Source organism: Biomphalaria glabrata, chromosome 3 (assembly GCF_947242115.1).
Source record: "Biomphalaria glabrata chromosome 3, xgBioGlab47.1, whole genome shotgun sequence".
In the NCBI taxonomy this organism is placed as follows: domain Eukaryota; kingdom Metazoa; phylum Mollusca; class Gastropoda; family Planorbidae; genus Biomphalaria; species Biomphalaria glabrata.
Window position 1 is genome coordinate 17,967,409 of NC_074713.1, and position 21,247 is coordinate 17,988,655.

At 35.7% G+C, this 21,247-nt stretch overlaps 1 protein-coding gene across 9 annotated transcripts in view; it reads right to left on the reverse strand.

Annotated features, from left to right (window-relative positions):
• Positions 1-277: 277 nt before the first annotated feature.
• The window catches only part of LOC106057049 (uncharacterized), a 31,118-nt gene continuing 10,148 nt past the window's right edge, over positions 278-21,247 (reverse strand). The window contains exons 1-4 of one of the 9 annotated variants that reach the window (XM_056023804.1): positions 14,662-14,740; positions 8,221-8,386; positions 3,421-3,580; positions 278-2,328 (exon numbers count right to left, since the gene is read on the reverse strand). In XM_056023804.1, the coding sequence (XP_055879779.1) occupies positions 1,570-2,328; positions 3,421-3,580; positions 8,221-8,378 (1,077 nt within the window). In that variant the 5' untranslated portion in view covers positions 8,379-8,386; positions 14,662-14,740 and the 3' untranslated portion in view covers positions 278-1,569. Of the gene's footprint in view, positions 2,329-3,420; positions 3,581-8,220; positions 8,387-9,217; positions 9,515-10,968; positions 11,482-12,126; positions 12,186-12,217; positions 12,229-12,462; positions 12,855-14,004; positions 14,354-14,494; positions 14,565-14,661; positions 14,741-21,247 lie in introns of those variants that run through there. The other 8 variants (XM_056023801.1, XM_056023805.1, XM_056023802.1 and 5 more) reach the window with 8 other exon arrangements.

The window sequence follows — 21,247 nt, forward strand, 5'->3', positions numbered from 1 at the left end:
TACTAAAGGTGTTGCTCTAGTCAAATGTGAATATTCGTTTGTTATGAATCTCACTGCTCTATTTGGTGACTGTGAGAAATTTTCCGTGCTGCCTTTAGGCGCTCAGCAAGCACGACTCAGCTCGAGTAGGGATTCGATAGGTAGTCAAGTGTTTTCTTGGCACTATTTTAAGTATTTCAACTATTTAAAGATGTTCGCGATAACTAAAAACTACCAACGGAAGAGCTTAACAAATTTGATTCCGCAGTGCACCAACATAATAATAGAACCATAGACATAAATATTTATGTTTATGAATAGAACTTTTACAAACATAGCTCATCAACATTGCACCAACATAATAATAGAAGGTTTACAAACATAGCTCATCAACATTTCCTTCATTCTGTACACCGGTTGCACCAAACATTTTGCTATTTAAGGATTTAGCTACATAGATGAAAATCTCCAACTGAGAAATGAAATAGCAAGCAATGATAACGTCTTTTAAAAAATACGGATTATCTCCCAAACTGGAGGGGAAAAAAAAGCAGCATTTCTTCGTCTCTATGAATTTACACCATGTAAATAAGAATTAGGCTTGCTGACTGAGCTCCTCGTTGTGCACTTAATAAGGGGTGTGTGGCAGAGTGCATATACCGCTGCTGTATTAAAAAAAAAACTACTGTCATTCAATAAATATTCTCATAATTAATTCAACTTTGAATATATTTTATTTTATATTTTCAAAAATTACATACCGACTCAACATTGAAATAATTACCGGTATAGCCTTTACTATAGTAGTTGCATGTTATCCAATACGGTACGTTTTTTTTTTTTTTTTTGCTTTTTTTTGTTTCTGGTGAAATATAGTGTTTAAAAGTATCTGAAAGCCAAATATAGCAGATAACAAAAGTAACTTTACATTTACAAACTTAGTCAGCAATTACAAACATTTCATTTTACCAGATGATAGGCCTATACAATTCATAATTTTTCTTTACATTTTTTAAATTGCTGTTATAAACATATAAATCGTCTGATGTTGACATAGTTAGCAAATCTGTTTAACTCAAAAATTATTTATATTTAGATCAGTAGCGTTTAAAATGTGCTCAGTAAAAAAAATGCATTGACGGTGTTAGACCAGTAAACTGGTTACTATTTCTAAGCACATACAAAGGCAGCTGGTACCTTTATTTGAGACCAGAAGTAAAAATTTCGACCTATGAAAGGCGTAACCAGAGAAAAGAAAACTTGAATTGACCTTCTGCAGATCAATGGCTTTATCATCGTTCAATGTAGTACACATAGAGCGGAGGAGCCAGGGGAGATAATGCACTTCTTCCTTAATCTACAGATTCGACGACAAGCCTTTATTACTTTAATATAAGCTCAATATTGATGCGTATTTCTTTCGTAGCAACAAGAACAATCATTAAGTTGTTTCAAACTGAAATTGTTTACCATATTTGTACAATTATACGCTAGAGGAAATGCTTTCATTCACCTCCAAAAGTCAACGCGTTATTTATATCTTTAATCTAAGAAGATGCAGTCCCGTCATTCGTGACACATAGACAGGAATTATACTTTTCTTCCTTCGCTGTGGAACATGGTTTTCTTGCTGTCTTTAACACTGACCAAAGTGTCTGATCGCTCGGTGAGACTTGCGTCTCTGGTACTTTGTTTTCTTGTTCCTTTGATTGGCTCTTCTTTTCCATCTGGCCCTGGAATCTTTTTCAGCACACTGGAGTCCCTCGACATGACCCGGAGCTCACTTCTGCTCTTTGACTGTCTCTGAGAGCTGCCTCTGGATGTGTGGCTTAAGGACCTTGTTGGCGGCATTGAATCACTGCTCGATTTGTTGGCCGTAGACACCGACCTATCAAAACCAACCGTACGTTCACGCGAATACCCGGATCTGTCCATTTTGGCCGCTAAGGTTTTTTCACGTTTAAGACACTGGCTGCAGACGTTTTTGACAATTTTTTTCCATTGCTCATTAGGCATCAGTCTCGGCGTGGGGGTCTCATTGGAATCTAGATCCCGGCCATATACGCTCCTATCTAAGAGTCCGTAAGAGTCAAATACGTCCGTGTCAATGTTTGATTTGGCACTTTTCGTTCGTGCAGAACTAGACACTAGCCCGGATTCTGATGTTCGCCCCGGCGGCTCTGCGTCAGTAGCGTCTTTACTTTCTCCGCGACTTGCATCCAAGACTGTCGGCGAGGATGGTGGGGAGACCTTGGTGTAGAACTTCTTCTTGAGAGGCATGTGGTGAATGTAGCATCGGTGGCAGATGACGTCATCATTTTTTTCGGCTAAGTAGTTTTTCTTTTTTCTCTGAAATATTTTTAAAAAATATGTTGTGCACTAAAAGGAACAAATAATATACACAAAAAAAAAAGTTTTTTTTTACAAGAATCAATTCCTATTGATTTGTTTATTCTTTTCATTTCTATCAATGCTTCACGAAGAGCAACGACCTTTCCTTCCTCTTTCAGATCTCGACTACCAAAGTTTTCACTTTGTGGCCAATTAGCTAGTGATTCCCCCCACCCCACCCCCCAAAGATATAGATAAGCTTTCAATTTCTAGAAAAATCGTTATGACCGTTTTTGAAACACAAGACATTTTTCCTTCCACCATTTTGTTCCCCACCAATGAAGAGATTTCAAAGTAATAATAGGAACTGCAAAAAAAAAAATTGCATATCGAGGCCAAATACTTTGTGATTCAGCCTATTAAAACACTGCGTCAGAAACTCTAGATTAAGAAAGAAAGAAACAAATACTTATTCTGCTTTTTAGGACATGGAGCATTAAAGAAAAACTAAAACATCAATAATAAATTAGGCACTTTTTAGTTTGAGACCCTTCAAATCAAACATGAAGAAACCAAAAGAAACCCGAGCCGTGAGGTATCTAACAATGAAAACTCAAAATTAAGGTTAGAGTTAAAATTAAGGTTAGAGTTAAAATTAAGGTTAGAGTTAGGATTGGGATAGAAGACTAATATGAACAGTAGAAATAATACATAAAAGGCTAAACCGAAACTTACATATGTAATAACAACCATATAAAAATACTTCGACACAAAAATATACATTTCAAATACCATATACTATAATCCTATCAGTAGGCCTACTCTTGTGCAATTAAAGCATGGAACGGTTTGCCCGTAAAACCAATGACTTGGTAGAGTTTGAGTCTATGTTGAACATGTACGACTAGATTAACACACTGGGCGTATTATCTCTCTTTTTTTAAAGCGAGAAAGCTTCTATTCTACTTTGTAGTCATCCAAAGGCCTGAAAAGAATAAATCCGTTTGGTATGAAATAGTATGAATACATAATAAGTAGCATTAATAGTATTATTTTTGTTTCTTTTGTAATAAATGTAAGACTGTATCAGAAGTTATACAAGATGTATACCTTAAATTTTCGATGGGATGTTGGTCGATCTGTACCACGGGGGAAAAACTGTTCATCAAAATCTCGGATCCGCGCCATCGCTGGGAGAGTTTGTGAGATTCTGTTCAAATCTTTTGCAACTCTTGTTTTCTCCAACAGAATAATTCTTTCAGCCTCGTTCCTGGGAATCCAAAGTTAGTAATATTGTTGCATAAATAAAGGGAAATGACTCTATTACATATTTTGTACAGATTACGTAAGATTTCAAGATTTCAACACATCATTAAATAATGTTCAATTATTGGTATATTTATGGTTGTACATTAAGCGGGTTTATTTGATAACAGTGAACGTGTTAACGATAGCCCACTATTGTGTTGTAAGTCCGACTGACGACATGATAGCACAGGATAGGGAGATTTATTCATGCTCTTATTAATACATTGTTAATATTAATATGTATTCAATGAACTGATAGTTATAAAGTTCAATGTAAACCTGGCCTGGTGCTATTGAAGGAATATCTGACTGATGTGATTTGTAAAGGGCTGAAGAAGGAAACATTTCTCTGGTTCAATGTGAAGGTATTTTTCGCGAAGTGTACCACTTGTACCACATATTACATGAATTTTTCTCTTTAAAACCAAAAAAAAGTAATCATTTAATTTAATTTAAAATACAATTAGCTTGATACAATTGAAAATACTTGATTTAGTAATACAAATTTATTTATAACATTATTTTAGAAAAAAAAAGTTTTTAATATTGTGTTTATGAAAATTAAAAAAAAAACATTTTCCTTATTAGTTGTTAAAATAGTGTAGTCTTTTTGTGAGAAAAACTGCTTGTGAAGTTAATTTAAAAAATATTTTTTTAAATTTCAGAAAAGAAAAAAAGTAGCCGTTGCAGCAGACCTTTGGAATATCTAAAATATTATGATATCGGATTTTCAATATCTTTTTTTTTTAGTTTTTGAGATTTTGAAATGGACGGCCGAACAGACGTACAGACCACACAAAACTATAAAACAATTAGTGACAATTCACCTTACGAGAGGCACTAAAATGCTTTAAAAAAAGCTTATACTGAATTAAATTGATTTATCACTATGAATCAATTATATGTGTACCATGGGCGGGGGACACGACAATTCGTTCACTGACATTTCGTTCACCGACAAATCGTTCACGACTTTTCGTTCACGCGACTATTCGTTCACCAGACATTTCGTTCACCCGACAATTCGTTCACTCGACTATTCGCTCACAGACTATTCGCTCTCAGACAACTTGTTCACCGACAACTTGATCACCGACAGTTGGTTCACGACAAATCGTTCACGCGACAAATCGTTCACTAACAATTCGTTCACAGACAAATTGTTCACTGGATATTTTCAAAAACAAAAAATTGCTACAGATCGGGCCTGATCCGAAATTCTTTGTAAATGTTTGTTTGTTGTTATGTATGTGATAAAAAATTATACTTAAAAGAATAAAGTGATCTTACAAGCAAGCTGAAACATTTAAATGGGACCTCACTTTACTATAGGTAACATGTTTACTTTCAACATGTAGGCCTTCTTTTACACTCATGGTGTAATGCACAAATTGTAAGACAAATTTCCTTACGGATAATAAAGATTATTATTATTATATTATTATTATTATTATATTTGCTTATCTTCTTAATAGCGGTCCAGATGTTTAATTAACATACCCATTTTATTGATATCTTATTAACAAAAACAAATCTTATCTTATATAATACAGACGTTTCTTCAAAAAAGAAGATGATTACGTCCTACGCGTCATGCATTCTGCCAAGTCACTGGTTTTCCTGGCTAGCTCAGACACACTAGTATTTTTTCCACAATCCTTTCAGTGTTTTTACGAGAGATAATTTAGACTTTTAACAAAGGTACTAGATTTGGTACAATATATGGTTTCACTGTTCAACTCTGAATGTCACATACTAGATACAGATCTAAGATTAAAACTTATCAATTAAGACATCTAAGAAAAAAAAAAAAACTAATTACATATACAACACTAGGAAATATTTTGGTTCCCTATCAAAAAATTATAATTTATCGCAATACAACAAAATAAAATTGTTTCAATAAATTTGTTATTGAAGTCCAAGCAATCAAATTAGTCTACCAATGGGTTGTCACATATAGAAACAAGTTAACTAAAATTAAAATAAAATAAAACTTCTTTTAAACTTGATGGAAAGTACTATACTAGTGTCTAGTAGATATTTTCAATGTTAACAGATTGAACATGTGTATAGGCAATGTCCAATAAAGTTGTATTACTTCCAGAGGAGCCAGTCTGTCTTGCACTCCACTAGGTGTTAACTAGAGTATCCAGATGAATGGGTAGATTCCCAGTAGATGAAAAAAAAAGAGGGGGGGTGTAAATATATATTAAAGGTGAAAGTAAAAATGTTACCTATAGTAAAGTGAGGGCCCGTTTACATTTTTCAGATAGCTTGTAAGATCTCTTTTTTTATATATTTTTTTATTTTAAGTATACTTTTTACCACATCCTGTCCTCACTAACAAAATATTAACAACAACAACGAAATTAAATAAACGCGGATTAAAGCTGATCTCTATACATTTTTTGCATTTGGAAATAATAGCTACAAAGGTTTTAATGTAAATAAATTAAACACGCGACGAGAATATATAATATTAACAATATGTTACTATCCAGTGAACGATTTGTCTGTGAACTATTTGTCCGTGCCGTGAACGAATTGTCGCGTGAACGATTTGTCGTGAACCAACTGTCGGTGAACAAGTTGTCGGTGAACAACTTGTCTGTGAGCGAATAGTCCGTGAGCGAATAGTCGCGTGAACGAGTTGTCGGGTGAACAAAATGTCTGGTGAACGAATAGTCGAGTGAACGAAAAGTCGTGAACGATTTGCCAGGATTTTTTTTTCGGGGGGGGGGGGGGGTTAGGGGGGAGCACTATTTCTGGTATTGAATGCCAACAAGATGCATATTCTGAGGTATATACAGTGCATTTTCCTGCTAATAAAAAGTCTTATTTCAAAAACCTAGTGTGTTATTCTTACTGACTTAGACCCTCCCGCACCGTTCGGCGCATTTGCCGTCAAGCTGTTTCCACAAAAATCTGTCACTGGTAATGTCTGAAGCTTCTTCCCACCTGCTCTGAGGACCTCCATGAATGTGTGGCGCCAAGTTGTACTAGGATGTCATCCCATTTCTTATTATGCATAATTCATTTTGTCGGAGAACATGTGCCGCAAACCTCATGCGACGCTCTGTCACAATCTTACTAAGGGGTCGACTTCCAGTTCGGCATAGGATTTCCTTGATTTAGACCCGATCTCTATAACTGACTCCTAAAATCTGTCTTAGCCATCTTTGTTGAGCCACATTTAGTGTTTTTCAATTTCGGCAGATGACTATTCACTGCACTTTATTAATGGAGCTGGTAGAAATGTGTAACCTCTCTTGAATACGCTCTTGGAATTAGGTGACTGTAGTTTGCTTTAGATTTTTTATCGTCAAAATCATCTGTTTGGGGTTTTAAACTAAAAAATCTCAGGACTTACTTGTATTTTTAAAAATTCAAAACCCCATTTAGCTACGATCATAGTAGTTTGCTTTAGAATACTTTTGAAGATCGAGATTTTCCACCTCAAAACGCTCTGTGGGGGGATTTTAAACTCAAAACCATCTGGAGGAGAGGAGCTTAAACTCAAAACCCCCCATTGGCTTGGCTACGCTCAAATAATTTTAGTGTGTAATTTGCTTTCTTTTATATTGAAGAAGTATTTTTTAGCATCAAACCCTTCTGAAAGGGGATTTAAACTCAAAACCCCTTTAGGCAACGCTCATAGCATTTTAAGTGCGTAATTTGCTTTTTTTTTTACATTGAAAACTCAAAACCCCTTTGGCTACGCTCATAGATTTTAGAGTGTGTAAATTGCTCTTTTTATTTTTTAGCTTCAAACTCCTTTGGAGGGGAGTTTAAACTTAAAACTGAGTCAAAACCCATTTAGCTACGCTTATAACATTTTGAGTGCATAATTTGCTTTTTTTTTCATATTGAAGAAGTGTTTATCGTAAATTAAATTTTGGAGGGGTTTTTAAAATCAAAATTTTTTTTAACTGTGCTCTTGGAATTTGGGGATAGTCGTTTGCATTTTTTTTGTTTTGTTTTATAGAAGAGGGGGATTTAACTGCAAAAACCCCTAGTAGGGGGTTTGAAACTCAAAACCCCTCTGGTAGGGGTTTTAAAATCAAAACCCCCTTGGCTGCGCTGGGGCAAGTGATGGTTTAGCATTAAAATCTCACCTAAAATAAACAAAATCAAAGCAAAAAATCAGTCACTAAAGTCCGTCTCCCCCCCCCCCCCGTGGGAGGGAATTTCATTTCGGAGGGGGGGGGAGTTTAACCTCCAATTCCCCCCCCCCCTGGCTACACCCATGATGTGTACACATTTTCGCAAGTTACTCTCCTGGTCCAGCGACTTTCAAGCGTCTGCTGTTTTACATGTTGACAAGAGCCACATTCGCTCTTTAAAAGGGGGAGAGGCACTGTTCAATTGCTGCCATAGCTTTCATAATTGCAAGGCTTATCTCCCGTTACCTTAGCGTTTTCCAAATGAAGCTTATTTAATTACAACTACTTACTTAATTAATTGGTTAATAAATAAATCAATAATTGTGCAAATTTTCAACTTGATCCGAGAATGGGAAGTGGGAGAAACAACGTCCAAAAGATTTTGACCTTACAGACAGACAGACAGACAGAGTTGATATAAGCTCGGTAAACACACCTGTATTTGTTGATGATTTTTTCCTCGAGAAGTAGCCGCATGGCCAACTGATTGTTAGCCACTCTGGTTCTCTCGATGACCTCCGCGTCCAGCTTGTTGTATATGTCTGGCTGAAGAGCGTTGTTGACTGGCGGGGCTGTAAAACTATTCAGGTTCATCTTCACTTCTGCGTCAGACAAGAGAGACAACTTTAGACAAATCTCACAAGGAATCTTTTTCAGACACGAGAGACAATTGGGACAAATCTAACACATAGATAGACCTATATAGCCTATAGATCTAGATCTATTTATTTTTTATCTTAGATAGACCTATGTAGCCTATAGATCTAGATCTTTTATATTTTCTCGAAATAAAACAAACAAAATCAACATTTTTATATGTTTTCATTTGTGTTTGTAAAAAAAAAATAAACGTCTTTTTTTTTGTTCTATGCACAGTTTCAGGTAATAAACAAAACAGTTCCGAAAACCTGACATTCCATAACCCGACAGTTCCGATAACTTTTTCATTCACTAAGGGAGACAAAAAAATATGTTGGCACTTTATTTTTATTTGCAGATACAACTTTATGCCTTCATAGAGGTCAATTACTGAACACTTAGTTCTGTAGTCAATACATTTTCATGTGGCAAAGCTCAACACCATAACCGATAACACTAATTCGGAAACTCTGCGATCCACATTATGCAGACTTATCGGGACAGTATTTTTACAATACCTCTATTCAACACGTACCCTCATAGAACCTTCCTGGGTGGAGCCCGAACACGGCTCTCGAAAACGACTCTAACGATTTTCCAAGAAATTTGACAGTTGATGTAGGCTCTAGGCCCTGTCGTTGGGAAAAGATTACTAGTCTAGCTCGTTAGACACACTGGGGAAACTCTAGTTTGACCGTTATATTTTTTCAAAGTATAAAAAGAAATACATTTAAATTTGACTAGAGAACGAGAAAATAGTTACTTTGAAAGGGATAAAATAGATGCTATCTTACTAGATTTTTCCAAGGCTTTTGACAAAGTTAACCACCATAGTTTGCTTAAAAAAATATAATATTTTGGCACTGATGGTCCATTGCATCAGTGGATTAAAGATTTTCTGATAGGAAGAGAACAAACTGTATAATAATTGGCTCTAAATTAACACCAATAACAGTAAACTCAGGTGTACCTCAAAGAACATTCTTAGGTCCACTACTATAGAGCAGTGAGATTCATAACAAACGAATATTCAAATTTCACTAGACTAACGTACAACTTTAGTATAATCACTAAATTTAGAAAGCCTTCAAGTTAGAAGACTTAGAAGCGAAGAAGCAATAATATATAAAACACTGAACCATAATCTTCAAATACAAAAACAAAATCCAATAAAATACTCAGAAAAGACACAAAGATAAAGGCACATTCCTCGTTCCATATGCTAGGACAAACTTTTACAAATGCTCCTTCTTCCCTAGTGCTATTAGAGTATGGAATGGGTTACCTGAGACATGACGCGTAGGACGTAATCATCCTCTTTTTTGTATCATATGCGTGTTCTGGTATTTTCGCATGTGAGTACTATTGATATATTATTCAAGCGTTTAATAAATTGATGTTCAGGAACATTTCACGCATCTTCTTCTAGGCCTAGATCTAAAGATCACAACAACGTAATAGATTTATACATTTGCTTAAGTTAATCAGCATTTTTTACTCGGGGGGGGGGGAGCTTGGTAAAATAATTTTACTTTAAAAAAAATCTAACATTTATTACATAATTGCTCTATATAAGTTGTATAAAAGAAGTATTGTATTGTCTTTTTAAAAAAAAGTATTATTTTTAAAAAATTGTTTTTCTTGTTATTTAACTTAGTGTCGAAGACAAAATATTGTCCTTTATATACGGTTGCATTTTAATGCATCGGTTCTAAAGATATTTTGATTACATGACCTTTGAGGACCGCTGTTTTAGACACAGCCAGTAAATACATGGCATCATTTTTAAAGGGACAATACAATCGTCTGCAGAATGAATAGTTTACTTAGTAGAACTTGTTGACAATATCGACCTAGTGACGTGATAGCTGATCAATAGATCAATACATTTGTTGTAGGTCTATATTCAGTTGATGTTTGAAGGGTTAAGCCCAATGATTATATGGCTGTGCGTTTGTTGTCTATGAGGCTGATATAGTTCTTTGGGTGCATTGTGAGGGATAGATTGATAGATAGATAGATAGATAGATAGATAGATAGATAGATAGATTGATAGATAGATAGATAGATTGATAGATAGATAGATAGATAGATAGATAGATAGATTGATAGATAGATAGATAGATTGATAGATAGATAGATAGATAGATAGATAGATAGATAGATAGATAGATAGATAGATTGATAGATAGATAGATAGATAGATAGATAGATAGATAGATAGATAGATAGATAGATAGATAGATAGATAAATAGTGGAGTGAGATTGGAAATTGAAAGCGTGGAAAGAGAAGAAGAGAAGAAAGAGAATGTACGACAAGGTGAACAAAGAGAACGATAGAGAGAAAGAAAAGAGAGAAAATAGAAAGAACGAGAGAAAAGATAATGGAAAGAGTGAGAAAGGAGAGAGAGATCATGGAGATGAAAAGAAAGAAAGAGAGAGAAAGACGAAAGAAAGACACGCATTTGCAAATGATTGTTAAAGCAGCGACATCCATTGAAATGACTTATACTATACAGTAAATAAATAAAACGTCTACATTACAGAAATCACTTGAACACTTGAAGCAATGACCAGCTAAGTTTTGTATTTGTACAATTCCTCTACTCGGCTTGCAAAATCTTCATTGGAAAAAAAAAACACAAAAGGTTGGAAGTAAAAACAAAAATCTGGGTGGACACAGTTCTCGAAAACAGCTTTAACGATTTTCCTAGAAATGTGACAGTTCATGAATATGTTGGTGAACTCGAAATGTTCTTCTGCACAAAACTTCAGTGCAAAGCCCTCAGCCGGCGCCTTCGATGACAAAGGTGGTCATCATCGAGCCACGATGGACGAACTATAGGCCTATAATAGTAACACACATACGTCAGTTGGTATTCCCGCTTGTCTTCATTAAAGAGTGATACACAGAACTAGACGTTCAGGAACAGTTTGCACACCATCTTCTAAGTCTGAATCTAAAGGCCTTGCACACCATCTTCTAAGTCTGAATCTAAAGGCCTTGCACACCATCTTCTAAGTCTGAATCTAAAGGCCTTGCACACCATCTTCTAAGTCTGGATCTAAAGGCCTTGCACACCATCTTCTAAGTCTGAATCTAAAGGCCTTGCACACCATCTTCTAAGTCTGAATCTAAAGGCCTTGCACACCATCTTCTAAGTCTGGATCTAAAGGCCTTGCACACCATCTTCTAAGTCTGAATCTAAAGGCCTTGCACACCATCTTCTAAGTCTGAATCTAAAGGCCTTGCACACCATCTTCTAAGTCTGAATCTAAAGGCCTTGCACACCATCTTCTAAGTCTGAATCTAAAGGCCTTGCACACCATCTTCTAAGTCTGAATCTAAAGGCCTTGCACACCATCTTCTAAGTCTGAATCTAAAGGCCTTGCACACCATCTTCTAAGTCTGAATCTAAAGGCCTTGCACACCATCTTCTAAGTCTGAATCTAAAGGCCTTGCACACCATCTTCTAAGTCTGAATCTAAAGGCCTTGCACACCATCTTCTAAGTCTGAATCTAAAGGCCTTCAAACTAGAATCTGTCTTTTAATGTTGCCATATTAAGAGCAAATCAATCGCTCTTACAAAAAGTCATCAGCTTCGTAAAGGAGGAATTGTTTTTAAATATTTTTTTTTATATTTAGTTGTTAAAGAAGACAAAAGAAAATCTTAAGCATATTCTTCATTTAGTATCAAGACCTTAAATAAATGAGCAGTGCATTCATTTTCCTAAGAATGCTAGTATTAACACGACCACTACTTCAACTAGAGATCTAACAGGCTGCCTTACCGTTTAAAATATAAACTACTTCAACTAGAGATCTAACAGGCTGCCTTACCGTTTAAAATATAAACTACTTCAACTAGAGATCTAACAGGCTGCCTTACCGTTTAAAATATAAACTACTTCAACTAGAGATCTAACAGGCTGCCTTACCGTTTAAAATATAAACTACTTCAACTAGAGATCTAACAGGCTGCCTTACCGTTTAAAATATAAACTACTTCAACTAGAGATCTAACAGGCTGCCTTACCGTTTAAAATATAAACTTTGTCCAGAGTTAATGTGAGCTACAAAGACGGTGTCGCGAGATTGACGTCCTTTGTGCGGCGTTACTAAGTGGCAATGCAAGGACTCGATGGCTCAGTTCAGTTAACACGTGGGACCATTACTGCATGGTCCTGTCAATTAACGAAAGCTGGGAACCAATAGAAATGCTGCCGTGGACTGAATGAGACTATTACGCCCTCTCTCGCAACAGTTAATTAAGCAACGCCGTTATTTTGTTTAGCGTTCAACATGGAACACGATGGATCTCAGACAGCATTCTAAAGCCCCAAGGCGTTCTAACAAAAATCATGGGTATGTCCAGTTTGAGTAATATGGACTTATGACGTATGTGTTTGTATGATCATGATGTACAAAATAGATTTTAAAAGTTTGTTTCATATTTGTATGTACGAAATCTGTTTTGAAAATCTCTTTGATATTAGGCCTAGAAGTTAGAAAAATCTAATTTTTTAAATCACTTATGCAAGCAGTTTTCATAAAAATTCACCACTTTTACAACTATTCACTATTAATAGTAACAGACATGGGAGGCTCTTTAGTAGGGGAGACTACCATTTACCAAATTTTTTACACATTTATGCAAACGGTTTCGTTTGTTTGTTTTTTTGTCAGAAAAATTATTTTACAACTGCATTTCAAAGTTACTGGTAAGTAAGTTCTGTCATACTACTACATTTAAAAAAAAAAATTAAAAAAAAAAGATAAAATCCATTTAGTATGCATATAAGTGGAACATAATTTAAAACAATAATTAATAGGTAGTTTTTCATGTTATCACATGAGCTGGAGAGGGTACAGTCACACATGAAGCACATAACTAAAGGAATTTTCGGAAATGTTTTTTTTCGTAAGGCTTTGAATAAGAGATTGACTCTTTGCAAAACAATTAGATCAATTAGATAATCATTATAACACATCAGTTAGGCCAGGTTCAGATCCAACTTCACATTCATTTTCCCATATTCCTTGGTCTGCTGGACCGTCGGGGCACCACACATGATCTGTCAACCTTCTTTCTCCCTTCTTCTCTGTCATTTGTCTTAAAAAATAATTTTATTCTGATATTCTTTCTGAAAATATTGAAACCTGCCTTTTTACCAGCCTGGGTGGACCACTTCGGGGGCAGATTTTGAGTTTGTGTTTCCACACAAACTGTCTTTGTAACCTTGTTTTAATTGGCATAGCATTTCAACAGTAGACCACTCCAGCTGTTATTGCTTCTAAGCGATCTCACAAAATTTATACGATGATTGATTAGGAAGGGAGGGGTGACACCTGACAAATTCTCCATTTGTATAGGGTATCAGAGCGGTGTAAATCGGACCAGGTTTGTTAATTAAATTTGCCAATCAATCAATGATTGAGTCTTAAACGCTGATGTAGCATGGGATTGCGTCCCCTCTCTATGGAAGCGCATAAGGACAAATTCACTCACACAAGCATCAAGCCTAAGAAAATTGGGAAAGAAGATATAAATAAATATTTAAACACTATGGCAAGTTACACAACAAATGTACAGTGCTACTCGGCACAGCAAAGTTTCAAACTACACAACAAATGTACAGTGCTACTCGGCACAGCAAAGTTTCAAACTACACAACAAATGTACAGTGCTACTCGGCACAGTGTTGAAACTACACAACAAATGTACAGTGCTACTCGGCACAGCAAAGTTTCAAACTACACAACAAATGTACAGTGCTACTCGGCACAGTGTTGAAACTACACAACAAATGTACAGTGCTACTCGGCACAGTGTTGAAACTACACAACAAATGTACAGTGTTACTCGGCACAGTATTGAAACTACACAACAAATGTACAGTGTTACTCGGCACAGTGTTGAAACTACACAGCAAATTTAGTTTCAAACTACACAACAAATGTACAGTGTTATACCATGGAACTATACTTCATGGTTATACTAATAATACTTCTACACATGCATAACAACTCCTATCTCTATTATCATTTAAGTTTACGACTATTCTTACTTTTCTTTTTGCAACCTACCAAGCAATAAATACCAAATGGCAAGTTTGGCTTAACTTGTCTCATTTTGACAGAAAAAAAAAATATACAAAAAAAATCATCATGACTCGCTGAGCAAAGCACAACCACACACGAGAACCACAATAAAGTAAGTCAGTTAATCTCAAACCTATATTATCGAGGTAAGATTTCGTTTTAAATGCCCCACTGATGGCGAAAAGTTGTCGAAAGCAAACAAGCACAATACGTCTTCAAAGTGTAAAGTCATAGCTTTATTATAAAGTCCATTTTATTTGGGAGATTTTCATTCATGACGGAAGACCTATAAATAGCAAACTTTTGGGTGTATCCGGTGTACAAATAACGGAAGCGTTGATAAGCTAAGTTTTTTAATAAGTTCTATAATTAAATATGTTTGCATTCTAAGCTCTCCTGTCTGTGACTCTTACTTAGTTGGCAATTTTGAAGTTCAATTGAGCGTCCTTGACATTGTTTAGTTAATCGTGAATATCTCCATTAGAGTGGTATTGAGTTTGGACAATATGATATTACTAGTCTAGTTAGAGTTGGTATTGTGATTCTTAATAAAAATAAAAAAAACTAGGTGGGCTTATAGCAAATAAGTGTCAAGTGTGTAAAATGATATGCCAGAACATAAAACAATAGTTGTTCTTCTTTGCTCTTTCTTTAAGCGCTCGGGACAGAACAATATACAATTTTAACCTTTTTTTTTTTTAAAAAAAAGATTATTATTTAAGTCCGGATTTATACCTATAGTGTTAGAATGTTGACATTCACATTTAATTCCGGCTCTGGCAGTGTTACTGGGTATAATTGGCCTACATATCTCTCTGGCAGTGTTACTGATTATAATAGGCCTACATATCTCTCTGGCTCTGGCAGTGTTACTGAGTATAATAGGCCTACATATCTCTATGGCTCTGGCAGTGTTACTGAGTATAATAGGCCTACATATCTCTCTGGCAGTGTTACTGATTATAATAGACCTACATATCTCTCTGGCTCTGGCAGTTTTACTGAGTATAATAGGCCTACATATCTCTCTGGCAGTGTTACTGAGTATAATAGGCCTACATATCTCTCTGGCTCTGGCAGTGTTACTGAGTATAATAGGCCTACATATCTCTCTGGCTCTGGCAGTTTTACTGAGTATAATAGGCCTACATATATCTCTGACTCTAGCAGTGTTACTGATTATAATAGGCCTACATATCTCTCTGGCTCTGGCAGTGTTACTGAGTATAATAGGCCTACATATCTCTCTGCCTCTGGCAGTGTTACTGAGTATAATAGGCCTACATATCTCTCTGACTCTAGCAGTGTTACTGATTATAATAGGCCTACATATCTCTCTGGCTCTGGCAGTGTTACTGAGTATAATAGGCCTACATATCTCTCTGGCTCTGGCAGTTTTACTGAGTATAATAGGCCTACATATATCTCTGACTCTAGCAGTGTTACTGATTATAATAGGCCTACATATCTCTCTGGCTCTGGCAGTGTTACTGATTATAATAGGCCTACATATCTCTCTGGCTCTGGCAGTGTTACTGAGTATAATAGGCCTACATATATCTTTTGCTCTGGCAGTGTTACTGATTATAATAGGCCTACATATCTCTCTGCCTCTGGCAGTGTTACTGAGTATAATACGCCTACATATCTCTCTGCCTCTGGCAGTGTTACTGATTATAATACGCCTACATATCTCTGGCTCTGGCAGTGTTACTGAGTATAATAGGCCTACATATCTCTCTTGCTCTGGCAGTATTACTGATTATAATATGCCTACATATCTCTCTGGCTCTGGCAGTGTTACTGATTATATTTATAATACGCCTACATATCTCTGGCTCTGGCAGTGTTACTGAGTATAATAGGCCTACATATATCTTTTGCTCTGGCAGTGTTACTGATTATAATAGGCCTACATATCTCTCTGGCTCTGGCAGTGTTACTGATTATAATATATATCTCGAGGTTTAAAAAACAACGTTCATTATATGGGCTTATGAAAGGTCAAACGTGACTAGAATTCTGATTGGTTCATTAATTAATTTCGAAATAGTTTATTCAACATCGGGTCCCAAATCCAAACCAGTTGTTGAATCAAATAATTTCAGCTGACTTCTGTATTTGTTAGTAAACTTAATTAGCTTATAATTATAGACTCAACTAACTAGAGTTTCCAGACAATTGAATAGTTATTGTAGACTCAACTAACTAGAGTTTCCAGACAACTGAATAGTTATTGTAGACTCAACTAACTAGAGTTTCCAGACAATTGAATAGTTATTGTAGACTCAACTAACTAGAGTTTCCAGACAATTGAATAGTTATTGTAGACTCAACTAACTAGAGTTTCCAGACAATTGAATAGTTATTGTAGACTCAACTAACTAGAGTTTCCAGACAATTGAATAGTTATTGTAGACTCAACTAACTAGAGTTTCCAGACAACTGAATAGTTATTGTAGACTCGGCTAAATAGATCTTCCAGACAACTGAATAGTTATTGCAGACTCAATAAGGTAGTGTTTGTTTTATGTGTCTTGTTTCGGATGTGCCTTCAGATTTACTTTGGCTGTCGGAAAGTATAGATTTAGAACTTTTCACTCATCAAAACTTATATCAATGGCCAACACGAACCTAACTGGTTATACTCGCGGCCATGCAGTGGCGTAGCTAGAGTATATGATGCCTGGTGCGGTACCTCATCTTGATGCCCTCCCCCCCCCCCAAAAAAAAAAAACAAAAAAAACAACTAATTAATAACATTGCAAAACCTTACTTTTTATTCAAAATAATATGTATTCATTAATCAAATATTGTTAATTCTTTCATGACCTTAATGACCTTTCATGACCTCAGCATTATCATATCCTTGACCCCTGCAGTCCATTATGTCTAAGCCATCCAAACGCAATTTCTCTAGAATCATCTCAGCGATTCCAGCAGCATGCTTGTCCTTTGTGTCGTTGAAGTCAACAAAAGACTCACGAACCTGCACCCCGTCATTATCCATGACAACATACCGTAAAATTTGGGGAAAAAATGTCAAAATAATAGAGAAATATTTGGCTTGTTTTACTTGATGTATGATTTGTTTTTTAGCGTGATGACCCAATATTGTAATAAATTTATTTTGTATTTGTGGAGATATGTATGTATTCGGTCTGGAACAAAGCTTAGTTCGAAGCACATGCTCCCTCAAGAGTGGATCGTATTTTGATAGTAATTTTACTAACTCTCCAGGTTTTCGTCTCTTGTATAATCTCTTGTATAATCAAATCTTGAGCCTTGTTGTCAATATTGTTCCCTACTCTCAGGCGAACTTCAAGTTCCCTCCAAGCAAGCGATGACTGAATGTGAGCTCTGCTGGTCTCATGTTTTTCTATTTTCGGGGATAACCTCCACCACTCATTGAATCCAACTTTGGATTTATATGAAGATTTGGTACTTGATCTTGTTGAGAAGAGTTTAGATCAAATCATTAAAAAGCCAACTAGATTAAACAACACATTAGATCTCTTCTTAACCAACAGACCTGGATTAGTAGTTGATTATGATATTATCCCTGGTCTATCAGACCATGAGATCATAAAAATACACAGTCAGATAAAAGCAGTAGCCAATATAAAACCCAAAAGAAAAATCTTACTCTGGAATAAATGTAACCTAACACAACTACACCAAGCTGCATTAAACTTTCAACAAACATTCTTATTAGAAAAAGACATTAACCAACCAGTCGATGACCTCTGGAATTTCATTAAAAACCATCTTAAAAGCATTATAGAAAATCAAATACCAACTAAATACACATCAAACAAAATAAATAAATGCTGGTTTAATAATAGACTAAAGAAGCTTTGTAAACAGAAGGAAAACCTATATAGAAAATTTAAAGAAACTAATGCAGAAAGAGTTTACAAAAAGTATATAAAAATTAAACACTTAACCCAAAAAGTAAGCAGACAGCTGCAGAGTGAATACATAAACAATGTAATATCTAAAGACAACAACAAAAACCTATGGTCATACATTAAGTCTAAGAAAATGGAAACAACAGGCGTAGCGCCATTAAAAGATGAACATAACATAATACATAATGATAATGAAACTAAAGTAAACATTCTAAACAAATACTTTGCATCAGCATTCTCATCCCCAGGAGACAAAGACATATTACTGAATTTGAACCAAGTAGACAACATAGAAGATATAGTAGTACAAGAAAATGGAATTCAAAAACTATTAGCCAACACCAAACCAAATAAAGCTTCTGGACCTGATGGTATTCCAGCTAGATTACTCAAAGAACTAAGTAATGAGCTAGCCCCAGTGTTCAAAATACTCTTTCAGGCTTCACTTAACCAGGGCAGAGTACCAAAGGACTGGAAAGAAGCTAATGTCACCCCCCTATTTAAAAAAGGAGAAAAATCTGACCCAGGAAACTACAGACCAGTATCACTTACCAGCATCACATGTAAAATCCTAGAACACATAATATGTAGCAACATCATAAACCACTTAGACAAACATAATGTCCTCACACCATACCAACATGGCTTTAGGAAATATAGATCATGTGAAACACAACTAATAGGACTAATTGATGATTTTTCAAAAGGTTTAGATAATGGTGAACAAATAGATGCTATCTTACTAGATTTTTCTAAGGCTTTTGACAAAGTTCACCACCATAGTTTGCTTAAAAAATTAAAATATTTCGGCATTAATGGTCCACTGCATCAGTGGATTAAAGACTTTCTGATAGGGAGAGAACAAACTGTAATAATAAATGGCTCTAAATCAACACCGATAACAGTAAACTCAGGTGTACCTCAAGGAACAGTCTTGGGTCCACTACTATTTTTAATTTACATAAATGATTTACCAAATTGCATTAGTTCAGGAACAAAAGTCAGATTATTTGCAGACGATTGCATAATATATAGAACAATAAAAACAACACAAGACACAGATATTTTACAAAGAGAATTAGATGAATTACAGAAATGGGAATCAAATTGGAGCATGTCTTTCCACCCAGAAAAATGTCAGTTGTTAAGAGTAACAAAAAAACTAAAACAAATTAATTCCACTTATCTTATTCATGGCAAACCAGTAACACAGACTAAAAACGCAAAATACCTAGGTGTTATAATAAATGAAAAACTGTCATGGAATCCACATATTGATGAAACTACAAAAAAATCAAACAAAGCATTAGGATTTATTAAAAGAAATTTCTATAAATCAAATAAGAACATAAAACTAAAATGTTATTTAACCTTGGTTAGGCCAATAATAGAATATGCATCTTCTGTTTGGGACCCCTCAACTCAAGAAAACATTAAGAAACTAGAACAGACACAAAATAGAGCAGTGCGATTCATAACAAACGAATATTCACATTTGACTAGAGTAACACCTTTAGTAAAATCACTAAATTTAGAAAGCCTTCAGGACAGAAGGCTCAAAAGTAAAGTAGCAATAATACCTAAAACACTGAACCATAATCTTCAAATACAAAAACAAAATTTAATAAAATACTCTGAAAGACACAAAGATAAAGGCACATTCCTCGTCCCATATGCTAGGACAAATTTGTACAAATACTCCTTCTTCCCTAGTGCTATTAGAGCATGGAATGGGTTGCCTGAGCTAGCCAGGAAAACCAGTGACTTGGCAGAATTTAAGTCATTGGTTAATATGCATGACTAAATGCATGACGCGTAGGACGTAATCATCTTCTTTTTTGAAGTAACGTCTGTATTATATAAGATAAGAAGATAAGAGTATGCAGGGGAAGCAAAAATAAGAATTCATTTTTTTTTTGGCGAATAACACATCCACTTTCTAAGAAATTTCTCGCCGTTTGACATTTGCCGGAAAAACCAAGCTTTTGAAAGCTTTCTAGCCTTTCCTTTTGCTGATTCTTGATGTCTATACGCCTCTCTGAATGGACTGTCCATACGCTGAACTGTTTCAGTGACAAGGTCTATGCGAATACTATCTGTGATGACATCAGGCCAATCTCCAATGTCGTTCAGTTTAGAGTTTATTGTCCTGCTTTTTGTATTGTTTACACTGTCTGATGGTTCAGCTTCTTCAGTATGAATTTTTGAGGAGTGTACTAAAGACATGCTTGTGTGCTGTCCTTTAGTCTCTAGAACCTGCAGTATTGAAGCATTTTCTTTTTTTCAGGATGTCGGCCTCATCATTTATTTCTGGATTCAATGATAACCGTCTCATCTTGCTTTGTTGCTTTTAATTGTTCAGTTAATTCATACCCAATAACAGCTCGCCTATAGTCGGTGGACTGTGGCAATGATGTGACTTGAAATTGTCTCGATGCTTCTTTAGACTTAAGAAATTTAAGAAACGCACCTCACTGCAGTCAAAGAAACTGCTTTATGCGGATGACATTGTCCACTGGTCAACCGGCAAGAAAGCCGACCAAATACAGGCGGCATTACAAGCAGACCTCCAAACCATCTCCTCGTATTGCGACAAATGACAGATTCAGATAATCGTTGCCAAAACGACCTGGTCCCTGTTCAGCCTAGGGATCGACATTCTTAAGGCTCCATTCGAGCTTCCACTCGGTGGGCTGCGACTCCAACGTGAAAACACGCCAAAATATCTAGGGGGTGACCCTGTATAGAAAACTGTCAATGCTCCAGCACGTCCAGGATGTTGAAAGAAAAGCCTCGGAGAAGTTAGCG